Source organism: Phyllostomus hastatus, unplaced genomic scaffold, assembly GCF_019186645.2.
Source record: "Phyllostomus hastatus isolate PE091 unplaced genomic scaffold, TTU_PhHast_1.1 phas_contig_137, whole genome shotgun sequence".
In the NCBI taxonomy this organism is placed as follows: domain Eukaryota; kingdom Metazoa; phylum Chordata; class Mammalia; order Chiroptera; family Phyllostomidae; genus Phyllostomus; species Phyllostomus hastatus.
Window position 1 is genome coordinate 18,367,374 of NW_025333583.1, and position 13,295 is coordinate 18,380,668.

Sequence of the window (13,295 nt, forward strand, 5' to 3'; positions counted from 1 at the left end):
TCCATAATGAGGGGTAGGTATCCATCTTCCTCCTTTTTCCCTTATGAGTACCACATTGAACTCAGGTCTTGGTACTTAGCAGACAAGAAATATTTGTTGAATTATATGTGTGAAGTTGAGAAATAGCATCTTGGAGACATTAATTTATGGAAGGTCATGAAGCAGTATCTGGAAGATAACTGGACCCAGCTCAGCCTTATTCCCAAGGCCCTGATTTAACCTGCTGTTAAGATGTTGGGAGCCCACCTGGATACCACTCTAAACCTAGCTATTTTATAAGTGGACGTCTGTACCCTTCATTCCCCTCATCTATTTTTCATCCATTTCCCCACCCTCTCCTCTGGCGACCGTCAGTTTGTTCTTTGTGTGCCTGAGTTTGTCCCTGCTTTGTTCATTTGTTTTGTGTTTTAGGTTCCACATATAAGTGAAATCATGCAATATTTGTCTTTCTCTGTCTGATTTATCTCATTTAGCATAATACCTTTGTAGGTATTATGTTATCACAAATGACAAGATTTCATTTTTGTTCATGGTTGGGTAATATTCCATTATAGCATATATGAATATATACCATGTGTTCCTCATCCTTTCATCTGTTGATGGACATCTAGGTTATTTCTATAACTTGACTATTGTAAGTAATGCTGCAGTGAACAAAGGAATGCCTATGTCTTTTCAAATTAGTGCTTTTGTTTTCTTTAGATAAATACCCAGAGGTGGAATTGCTGGATCGTATGGTAGTCAGAACCCTTCTTAACACAGATTTCTGGACGGCTACTACCCATCAATATGGATGAATAGGTTTTCCAGACTCATTTCCTATCACTTTCTTTCCCAGGCTCACTCCATGTTCTGGATGCTTCTGAGCTTCCTTGATATATCATCATGCTCTTTCAGGTCACTTCAGCCCTGTCCATGCTAACTATTCTATAAGGGAAACAATTTTTCTACCAGATCTGGTCAGTTCTTACTAATCCTTCCAGAACCAGTTCCAATATTACTTCCTTTTGGAGACTTTTCCTGAGCAGCAGAGTTAGAAGAGAAAAGCTTCTTTTTCCTTCTGTGTACGGTGCATTGTAATGATCTATTTCCACGTGACTTCATCCCCTTCCAAAGAGAACATGACTTCCTGTAGCCTGGAACCATATCTCAGCCATCTTTGTATCTCTCCTAGGGCTTACTACAGTAGCTGGAACACAGTCGGTGCCAAACATACACATACTGAAAGAGTGAAAGACGGAGCAGACCGTGAAAGCACGGCGGCCTGGAAGAGCACGTATAGTAGTGTTAGAGCTCATGGTTCCTGCTGTGGGCCCTGTCGGGGACCCTCCCACAACAGCTCTTTCCTTAGACTTGCCTGGTCCCGGCGTATCAGGAATGTTCATAATATCTTTGACAAAGGGCAGTAATAAAAGCAATGATAATGATAGTAGGTAAATTATTGAATGCTTATTATGTGCCAAGACAAAAACTGCTTGCTTTGAAATTTGAAGAACAAGGAGGAAAGCAAACTTTAAATAAAATTAAAGATAAGGGCAGAATAAAGAAAGTTCTGAGTATAAAGAATCACACTTTGATCTTTCATCCCAACATATGACACCTGTCTAAACCTTCGCTGAGAGATCTTCAGATCATTTATGAATGCAAAGAGGTCAGAGTTGAAGGGAAGACTGTGGCTTACCCACATGTCTGTGCTGGGCAGTAACTGCATATTTTTTCTGGCATCACTCTATAGTAGCTCCAGTTATGATTAGCCTACACGATTTCTTTCCTAGTCAAATCTCCATGGGTGAAAATTAGCTTCAGGGTAGTGTCTCTTAGTGTTCCAAAGAATAACCTTAAGATCTGGGGGCAGAAATACGTGCTAGGTGACAAAAATTTGAGAGAGTTAAGTGCTGATTGTTGTATGATCCTCATAGAGACATACAATGCATATGAGTATATTAAAGACAAAAAGACCACAGGAAGGAAACTTGTTCAGTGTTACTTAATCTGGAATTCCCCATAGCATTTGACTAGTGAACATTTTTTTCAACAGAACGCTTCATATTTATTTTCTTAGAATTAGAATTGAACACTGGCTTTGGAGGTTCCTAGAAAAAGGTCTGTGCTGGGATTCTAGCAGATGGTGATGAAGACCGGTCTGATTTAGAGAAAGTAAGATTTCCTACGGTCTGGGCCAGAAGAGACTCATGCTTGGTATTATCATTTATATGACAAAAATTCAACCCTATATAAAGGCTTGGGAGAAAGAGGCCAACTTTTAATCAGTTGTTTGAATTAACAGTTTAGTTATTACGGCTGTCTCACACAGTCATAGAAATTTATATTTTCATTTTATCCCAAAGAAAAACTTGACCATCTTTCTTTAATACTATCAACCTGCAAGCCTGACAGTAAGGATTAAAAATTGCTCCTTCCTTCCCACTTGGTTATTGGAAAGGCTCTGAAAGGTAATCAGTCTTGTGAAGCTACACTTTACAGTCTGCATAAAAATGCCATGATTCCCCTGCTTCTCCCCAACCTAATTGAAAGTGCATAATATCACCCAGCTGGGGAAATGTAAATGGTAAACATATGCAATATATCATACTATCACACAAAAGTTGGTTACTAATAGGACCAAAAGGAACCTGGAAAACGAGTCTTTCTTTCCATCTAGAATGAGAGCTTTTTGCGCCTTATACCCTTCCCCCTCCCCCTCCTCCCTCCAGACTTCAAGCTACAGCCAGATTAAACCAAGGTCAGTAAACTCATTCCTTGCCCGTGTAATTCTAAGGGTCACCTAACAATTTATATTGACTAACACTCTTTTATATCAGCCTTTCAAGAGATGAGGCATTTTACTTTTGGCAGGAGGTGGGGTTGGAGTCGTCTTGTTCACTACCTACTTCAATTGCATGACAGACGGTCCTATTATCTCTTTCCTTAGCTGCTGCACCTAAACATCCTTGGCCTTGTCACTTCTTATCTTTCTCTACTTCATCAAACTCCTATTGCCAAGATTATCTCCTTTTCTACCTCTGATCATCCATGAATATCTGTACAGGATCGCATTTTCCATGAGTAGAAAATCCCAGTCTTACTTTTCAACGTCCTCTACACCTCTGCAGTGATCTGATTCTGCTTCAATTATTACGCCTACTTAGAAGTCAACATCCCCTCCTCTGACTCCTCACTTCTTTTAAATAAGACAGTAGGGCTTTTAGGAGAAAGGACCATATTCCTTCAAAGTTTGCACCATTAGTTCTCTGTCACAATATTCCTTCACAAATCACTCCTTGTTGTACCATGAACTCAACTTCTACTATTCATTCATGTCATCTTATAACTGGCTATTGTTTTATTTTTGATAGCTGATACCTTACAGTTAGGTCAAAGCATAGCACTTGTCAAGGATACTGTGTCATTTCAGTTTTAATAGATTGAAGGATATGTTTTTTTCTGCTTGGGAGGTGGAGATGATTTGAAACTTACTGAATTAAAACAACATTCATCTTTCAATAAGTCATACTACCTGTCAACTGGCACTGGTGGATGGTATGGCTTGTTGACCTTGGCATAGAGACCCTCTAAGTGGTCTCTCTCTGGAGACAGTGGACGGCCATCTCGAGGATAAACCAGTGGTCCAGTCCGAGGGGGAGATGGCGACCTATAGACATTTGCTGATGCACATGGTTCCCGGAAGTGGTTCACTCTGGCATAATTGGGGTCCATTTCATCATCGTCCATATCATGCAATGATCCAATTGTACCAGTAGCATAATCAATGAGACCTCTTGCCTGCTTTTCCCTTAGCTCCTGATGTTTTGCTCCGATCCTGAAAATGTAGAAAAGATAGAGATATATGTGAGTTTATATGCTAATACAACAACACATTCTCCTGACTGTATGTTAATTCTTCCTAGTCACTTTCCTGTATTCTCAAGACCATACCATGCAGAAATGTGAACAGCATATTCCACGGGATTAATTTTATATCTATGGCCTTTGTTACAGAGTCTTTACTTTTACAGCAATACTGTAGGTATTTCACCATCTTGCCCGCTGATGGCTAGGCTGATTGCAATGAAAATCAGTCAGAGGCTGATTTTCATTAACATTCCTTCTCTGTAAGTGGGATGTGCTCATTCGTGAGAACAGTACCTCTTTCGTGTGATATCATGGAGGCCTGCCTTGGAACAGGGATGCATGTTAAAAGAGCCCATCAGAATCTTATACTTTGCCTACGATTTCAATTATTTGGCACCCTAGAGTTCCAGTATATTCTTCTAAACAAAAGAGCTTGCAAAAATTGATTTGAATATGAAAAAGAAATAACAGAGGCTTTCTGGCCACTAAAAGCAGTTGGGATCAGATGTAATTTATAAGAGACTCTTAAGTTTTTTTGTTAAATAAATGGGAATCATTGTGTCTCATTATATAGGGACTAGGGATAGAGTAAAATAGTGAAGAAATTAATAGACTCCTGACAGAGATGAATTGGCACATATAAGTGAATTTAATACCATTACTGGCAGACCTCCATGGCGCTAAAGCCTTAAGTGATATTACAAAATGCTTCTGCTAATCAGTGTACTGTGTAGACTACTGGGAATGGGAGCAGAAAAGTACACTTAGGTGGATTCCAAATCCATCTGAATTTGGAGAATTTGACATTTAATCTGGAAAGTGTTAGATCAGCTCTCCTAGGTTACCAGTTAGGTGTTAAAATGGAAAGGTCACTGTGCATCTTATTGGACAATGGTGATCTGATGGTGTCAGGAGGTTTTTGGCGTTAATGAGCAAAGAATGTAATCTTACACATCACTAGACAAATGAGGTGTATTGTGTACAGGATGAGAGAGGGAAGATGATAAAAGAAAGACTTTTAACAAAGGATGGTGACAAACCCGAAGTCCTGGGCTCAGAGAATACAAGAGAGCTGTGGGCTAGAAGCAAAATGTCTATATACACTTGGCAGTGTATACTGCAGGTTCAGATGAGAAAAACAAAACCTGAACTCTCTCAGAATCTTCTTTTCTTCAAACAAAAACAGCTGTTTTTGCACATGGCAGCTAGTTTTATTTTACAAAACATCAAACTCTTAGTAAAAATCTTTAAAAGCCATGTTCTTTCAAGGTATTTTCTCTTTTGGCAGAATGGCTTTTTTTTTTTTTGAGTAGACAGGAGGGAAGGAGGAAAAAATATGAAATATGAAAAAAGATAGGATGGGAATAAAAACAACCCAGCATCTATCCTCAAGTCACAACAGATGAAAATAAATGCCAGGACCCATTACTGCATATCTCTTTTGACTAGGTCAAGTCATGTACCTTACACTACACACATAAATAATTAGAAGAATTTATATTTTCGCAAAGGAGAGTTTGAATCTCCCAGACATTTTGAATGAAGATGAAAGGAAGATTACACAGTAGTTACTCGGGAAGAGACCCTGCCCATCCTCTTTCAATGTGTGTTAGTCCTAGATTTATGGATGTTTGTTTTGAATAATTTTTGATAAAGGAGATAACCTGCTCCATTCTGCGAAAAAACAATCTTTCCAGGGACAGTGCCGACTGGATTATTAGAATGCTCGCTGCACTATGGTGATAGGGATGGATTTCCATTGCTAATAGAGTGCAGGACATCAATAAAGTTAGGGGGTGGGGTTCTGTGTGGTCACTATCCCTCCTAAGTGGGATGCCTCCGAGAGAAATCATTCAGCAGAAAGATAAACATCTCATAGCTGCCCCATAGGGCTATACTTGTGCATTAATGAAGCAGGAAAACACCAAGCTTGACTTTTAAAAATCACAGAAACAGAACATGAGTATCTGCATTCCTTTTTTCATCACTTTTCTTTCTTTGAGGTTTTCTTATTAAGTGTGCTGAGTATGCAGAGATTCTCAGATGAAAAGTACTCTATGTATGCAGGCCAGTATTTTACCTTGTGATTTTCCTTTCTAAAACAATACCAAATTTCTCCTTGATTCTTTCCACACCATTAAGTGTTGCAGTAATAATTTCATATTAACCACTGAGTAGGTGCAATAGTAACTTCTCTGAACCATCATTATTACTCCATATATCAGGGTCTCTCAAGAGAAGGCAGACAAGGCAATCTCTGAAAAGGGGTGTCGGAGACAGAGGAGACTCAAGAGAGAAATGGAAAAAATGTATATATTATATATTTAATATATTATATATAAATATAATGATGTTTATATTAGTATATAATATAATAATATTAGTATAATATAATATCAGTATGTAATATAATAATATAATAGTATATATTGTATAAATACCTATTTATGTGTAGATAAATATTATATATTATGTATATAAGTGTGTATATATATATATATATATTTTTTTTTTGCTTTGACCTCCTGCCTCAATTCAGCATGAGGTTTCTAATTCTTTATAGTCATTTCCACTTAGAGGTCTCCTTATTCCTGGGAACTCAACCTTTTAAGGTATCTATTTTTTAAATATAGCCCTAGATAACATATCCTTTTTATTGGATGGTTCCACCCGGTTCCCAGTTCTCCCCAGTACTCTACCTTTGAATTGTTTAAATCTCCGTTTTCCCTTCTCGCCCATGAAAACATAGATTCTTTTTTTCCATGACACATCTAGGATGCGTTCTTCTAATTCCCTCTCTTTAACCACAGTCCAGTATTTAGGCCTTAAACAGCCTACATGGTAATCATGAACTATATGATGCTATATAAATGGAAACTAATTACAATTAAATAAAATTTAAAACTCAGTTTTTCAGTTTCACAAACCACATTTCAAGTGCTCAGTAGCCACATGAGTTCGTGAGAACTATATCAGATAGTGCGGTTAGACACTAATTCCATATAATATTACATTGCTTTAAGGTGTATAACATAGTGACTTGACATTTATATACCTTGTGATGTGATATCCCACTTTAATCTCTACCTTAAAAGGCTGCTAGATTAATCTTCCTCAAAGAAAATTTCCATCATATCTCTGTTCGTCAGTTTTGATTCACAACAGCTCACCTGTAGCTGTTCTCCTTGCATATTTTAAATATATGACTATTTTCTTATGACAAAGTGTTGCTGTTGAAAAGTCAGATAATAATCTAATTTTATTTCTCTTGTAAATTTCTTATAAGAAACTTGCCCTTTTTGCTTATCTGGTCAAGTTCTTTTCTTTAAAGTCCGATAATCTTACTAGAAAAGTCCTTTTGGGTTGATAACTTTCAATATGTATTTTTAAGTATATATTTTTTCTATCGGGGAGGATTCCTTAAATTTATATATTTTATTGTTACTGTTGAGGGATGCAAGATAAATACAAAAAAGTCAGTTTTATCTCACTATATACTATAGTGAATAATTAGACACTAAAATCAAGAAAACTATGCCATTTAAAATAGGATTAAAGAACATTGCAAACCTAAGGATAAATTTAACAAAAGATGTGTAAGTACTCTACACTGAAAACAAAAAAAATATTGTTGAGAGAAATTACACAAGATTTAAATAAATGGAGTTTTATACTTCCTTCATGGATCAGGAAATGTCATTATTAAGATGTCAATTCATCTAAGTTTTTCTATAGATTAAATGCCATCCCTCTTACACTTCTAACAAGTTTATTTTCTAAGAATTAGCAATGTGATTTTAAAATTTAGATGGAAAGCTAAAGAAAAAAATAAAGCCAAAATACTTCTGAAAAATAAGGTTGGAAGACTCACATTGCTAACTTCAAGACCTACTATAGAGCTTCAGCAATTAAGCCAAAGGTCAGACACACAGATGAATGGAACAGAAGACAAAGTCTAGTAACACACACACACACACACACACACACACACACACACACACACATTTGGTGAGGTAATTTACAACAAACATGCAGAAGTAATTCAATTAGAAGGAAAAATCTCTTCAACAAGTGGTGCTGAAAAATCGATAAAAGTCGTCTCTGAGAAGTAAGAACCGTGGTCCCTACATAACACCACAGCAAACATCGATTCAAGATGGAAGATGAGCCTAAACATAAAGTCCACAACAATAAAGCTACTAGAATAAAATAAAGGGGAGTATATGCACAATCTTGGGGTAGGCAAATATTTCTTAGAGAGAATACAAAATAATGAACCATAAAGGGAAACAAACATGGAAAGGAGAAGAGAAAAACCAAAAAGAAAACATCCCCTCTAATTAAAACCTTCTCATTAAAAAGCATCAAGAAAATGACAGGCAGAGATCCGAGATGGCAGCAGAGTAGGTAGAAGCTACACTCATCTCCTCCCAGGATACCAAAGGACCAAACTAGAATTACACCTAAAATATGGAACAATCAACCTGAATAACCAGCCAAGTTATATTCAGCCTTATAACTGAATAACCAGTTACAAGGCTAGCTGAACAGAAGTTTTACAACCAAGCATTTACAGAAAAGCCACATCAAGATGGGTAGAAACGGTGGAGATGCAGAACGAATAGCCCTGCTCCTACAGGCAGTGGCTAAGAACCCAGAGAAATATCTCAACTGCAGAGGTTCCCCTTCAGGAGCTTGAGTCTCAATCCCATGCCAGACTCCCAAGCCCAAGGTACCAGAGCCAGGAAGAGACACCCACATAACATCTATTGCTTCTTGTATATGCTCTGACCAGAGATCTAACCTGCAATCTTGGTATATGGGGATGACACTCTGGCCAATTGAGCTACCAGGCCAGGACCTAGTAAATATGCTTTAACTTATGTCATATTAAGAAGCATACAACTCAGGCCATCTTACTTGAATGATGCTCAGTTGACAAACTGATGTCTCCATTGCTCATTGGATCGTTTCTTCCATTAGTGATTTTTGCCTGAATTATTTTATTAGAGGTTGCAAAATGATACTTTTTAAAAGTAATTATTCCTTTTACATTTATTAGTTGGAATTCTTCTATAAAGAAAAACTTCCCCTCAAAATTTTGGGTGTTTTGTTTACCCTAAATTATGCATAGTACAGGGAAGGCGGGATAAATGCTCAGTTATTTTTAATTGCTGATTTGCAGAGTAAGGACTTAGTATTCTAGATGTTTCCAGTGGTGTCCAATGAGTTGTTAGCTACCTTTTGGGGGGAAGTGGGAATAGTGAATATTATTGTGAACTTTATGTTTTAAAAAACTTCTACGTTTTCAATCAAGTGTACTCCCTACTCTTTTTGTTGTGGAGATTGGCCAAGATTTAGTCTAGGGGGGCAATTTATGTTGGCTCCTTTGTCCTCCTGATTTCACCCAGTTGTCATTAATGGCTTTTTTCCTATCTGACAAATGAGCCACCCCAGGCTTCTGTTGAGTACTTTGTGTCCTTATCCTGAAAACAGCCACTTCTCCAAGGAATTCTTCTTTTTTTTTTTTTGAGGGGAAATTATCTCTAGAGAACACAGTCTGGGCCCTAGGATGGCTCACGCCATAGGGTTGTCATTGCTTCTACTCCTTTTCTACGGGCAGAGCTAGGATATATAACTTTTCAAAAGAAATCACAAGCCCATACTGATATTTTTATTCAAATGTAACATCACAGAATTTTGACTTTGTTTTTAAGACAGTTATATTTGCTTCTGCTTTCTTTAAATGAAAAATCTTGATTCTTAATACCATTGGTATATAATTATTTGTACCATTACACACGATTTTAAATACACATAGTTTTACAATAATAATACCAATATTACTAACAGACTATTGGATGGCAATTTAAGATGTTTGTAGCTCTATTGTTTGGTTAGAACATATTCCACTAGATATGTAGAGTCAAAATGCTATGTTCGAACATCACTTGAAGTAATTCATTTCCCTAAGTCACTATGCAAACAATTTCTTTTACTGTAGGTTATTTGTTTTGGTTTATTTTTGATATTTAGGGATTGCTTTTTTCCTTTGATTCAATTTCATTTGTTAAATATGTAAGACAACTGCATATTAGCAAACAGAAAAAGACTGCATATTAGCAAACAGAGATCCTTCTCATTTAAAAAAGTTTCATAGTAGTCTCCTGTGTGAACATGCTTTTGTTTATCTAATGAATCACTATTCTTGGATGTTTGGGTATTTCCAATCTTTTACTATCACAAATAATGCTGTAATGATGAATCTTACACAAAAGTCAGTCCATATTTTTGCTATTGTGGCTTTCAGATGAATTCATAGAAGTAGGATAGCTGGGTCAAAGAGAAAGTCACATTTAATATTCCTAGATTATGACAAATTTCCTCCCATAATTGTTCTATTTCGCATTACCACCTGCACTGTAGAAGAATACCTATTTCTCTTCAGTCTCACCAACAAAACAGGTTCTTGAACTTTGAGATATTTGATAAACATAAGTGAGAAGTAATATTTCAGTGAAGTTTTAATTAGTCTGTCTCTTATTATGTGATGCTGAGTATCTTTTCATATGTTTAAGGGGCATTTTCATTTCCTCTTCTGTGAGGTGTCCATATCTTTTGCAGATTTTTCTAGCAGATTGAAAAATCGAGGGGAAAAAAATGACAAAGACCTTTGTATAGCAGCAATATTAGCACTGTATCTGTGATATAAGTTGCATACATTTTTTCTGTTTGTCATTTGCCTTTTATAATTCCACTTCAAGTTATTGATTAGCATTCTATACTTTATACTTTACCCTCAAACACTTTATAAAATGTTGTGACTTTTGCAAACTATTTCTTGATTGATTTGACTCATGCAGAATGAGTCAACAGTACAGTTCTGATCAACCCGCCCAGTGCTAGAAAGATGCAGCCACTGGAATTCTCTTTGTTGGCTACTGTGTGAGCCCAAACAACAGAGATACAGATGAATAGGCAGTAGAAGAGAAGGTTTGCTGCCTGTAGTGGTGACAGTCGCTGAGGTCAGAAAAGGCTTTTCAGGGGAGATCTATGGGGCAAAAGAAGGAGTATCGTGAAAAGAGATCACAAACTACCCGCTGAACAGCTTTCTTTTTGGACAGTGGAGATAATTTGTCCTGCTATCATTTCTGCTTTTATAATAGCAGCTGCAATTAGGTCACTACCATTATCCTTTGTTCCAGTGAACAGGCCCCGTTTCTTTAGCTTTTCCTTCTGAATGCCATTTTAAGCTGCAATATACCTGGCCAGGAAAAATTACAGCTATTTTTATTATTATTATTCCTACCAGCGAATATAGAGTCACATACAATCTTTGTGATCAATGTTTCATCTTTTCAACAAAACTATTTTGACTGCATTAATATCTTTCACGACTTTCTTATTCCTGCCTGGGTGTCTATAACATTTTCTAAACGATCACTCCTTTTGTCCTGTGCCTTTTTCTTGTCAGCCTAAAGCAGACCTGATGTGGAAAGGGAACTAGATTGATGGGATAATTTATCACTTATCTTGTAATACATAGGTAAATTTTCTGGGAAGTAAAATTCACATTCTATAATACTGACATGCAAATTCTTTAATGCTGTTAACGGAATCTTTTCAGTGGACTTTTGCTTCCTGTTTTCCTTTTTGCACAGAGACTCATGGCTATTGTGCCGGAATATGGATATGGTACGTGAATTTGTACTCATGGTTCGTCAGATGTCATGGGGTAAGGGCAATGCAGATGCTCATGAATGCAGGCAAAGGCAATAACATTTGCAAAGCCTGTGAGAGTCAGGTGTGGACTCCAAACACTCAAAAACTGGAGATCGCATCGCTGAGAGGGTCACCAGTTCTTTGTGTTGGTAGGATGACCATGGGAAAGATTTCATATCCCTCATAGTCCAGCTCCTACTGAATTTCCCACATTAAATGGTTTGTACGTATTTGACACTGAGCGCATTTCATATTCTAAAATCACGGCAATCATTTTCAACTCCTACCTATTCGCTGTATTTTTTTACAATGTCAAATGGCAAGATTCTCCAGCATTTCCCCATTGCTTCTAAATACTACCGTTTCAAGACAATTGCCATTCAGCCAAGGCTCTCTTATTATTGCAATTTACATTTTCCCTAAATTTATACCTTTCCCAGACCCATTAAACTTCCTCCATTGCTAATGTATTGAGTTCCTGTAATTTGTATTCTCATAATGCGGACAAATTTCTCAGAAGTGCTTAGTAAACATCTTTTAGCTTTCATTGGGGAATTAGCCCCCCAAGGGGGGAGAGGGGACAAATGACACAGTGCTTGCCATCTTCTCTGATAATGCAGGAGTCCCTTACAGCAGCCCTAGACAGTCCCCCTACAAATGGTGACCTTAGGCCGTGGAGACATTCAAAGATGTCCAGGTTGCTGGCCAGACTTACATTGAAGAAAGCTGTAAGAATCTGCCCCTTTAAAGGGCACATGGACAAAAACAAGGGGGAGGGTGGTAATGGGAGGGAAGAGGGGAGGGTTGGGTGGGTGGGCTGGATTGGGAGTAAAAGGGAGAAAACTGTACTTGAACAATGATTAAAGTAAAATAAAAAAATATATAAAAAAAGAATCCATCCTTGAAAGGACTATGCTGGTTGAACAAAATTTACAAGTTATTGATGTGCTTTATTCTTATTCTTTATGCTTATTGTTACAACATTTGTATGTAGCAAGCAAAGCCTTATGTATTTTTTATAATCTCCCCATTTATGTATGTCTACTGTGGAAGGCAGAGGGAAAAGTAAGTTTTCTGTATTAAAATTATCTGGATTACAGCACTTTAATCCTAGGAACTGTCTGGGGTGATATCTGCAAAAATAAATGACTGGCCTTTGACATGCTGGTGCTTGCCATCATATGGAAAATAATGGGAATAAATCCCTAGTGCTGACTGAGTTGCTGTACATCTACATAAACTTCCTGGGGAGAAAACAGGAAGAATCCAGAGAATAAGAGGAAACTAGCTACATTTCCCTTTCCTTTCCTTCACATTCTTCTTTTCCATCCACTCTGTCACCTGGAATGTCACACCTAGCCATTGCTCCCCTGGACGTGTCTTTGATCTTTGTCTCTAAAAGCTTGCTCACACGGAAAGATGCACGGGGACATGGGCATCCATCCACACTGCATAGGTGGCTCTATTTCCTTTGTTTTCTCAGCCGTAAATGCCAGATGTCTCAAGGTCATGGTCACATAGAATTTTTGGGGAAAGAACTCTGGGTTTACAAAGAGCTCCAGAAGGATGATCAACATCCACAGGGCCTGGACATACCATGTATGGAGAGTGGACAAACCGAGTGTGGAACCACGACTGTATCGGAGACAGGAACGGCACATTTTGCACAAAATGTCTCCGTCATCATGTACTCTGCATGATGAGGTGTGTTAAAAGAAGCA

General features: G+C 37.5%; 1 protein-coding gene across 1 annotated transcript in view; it reads right to left on the reverse strand.

The window, feature by feature from the left end:
* The window catches only part of PARD3B (par-3 family cell polarity regulator beta), a 975,282-nt gene that overhangs the window by 151,789 nt on the left and 810,198 nt on the right, over positions 1-13,295 (reverse strand). Inside the window, exon 20 of the mRNA XM_045852946.1 lies at positions 3,518-3,820. Within this exon, the coding sequence (XP_045708902.1) occupies positions 3,518-3,820 (303 nt within the window). The remainder of the gene's footprint in view (positions 1-3,517; positions 3,821-13,295) is intronic.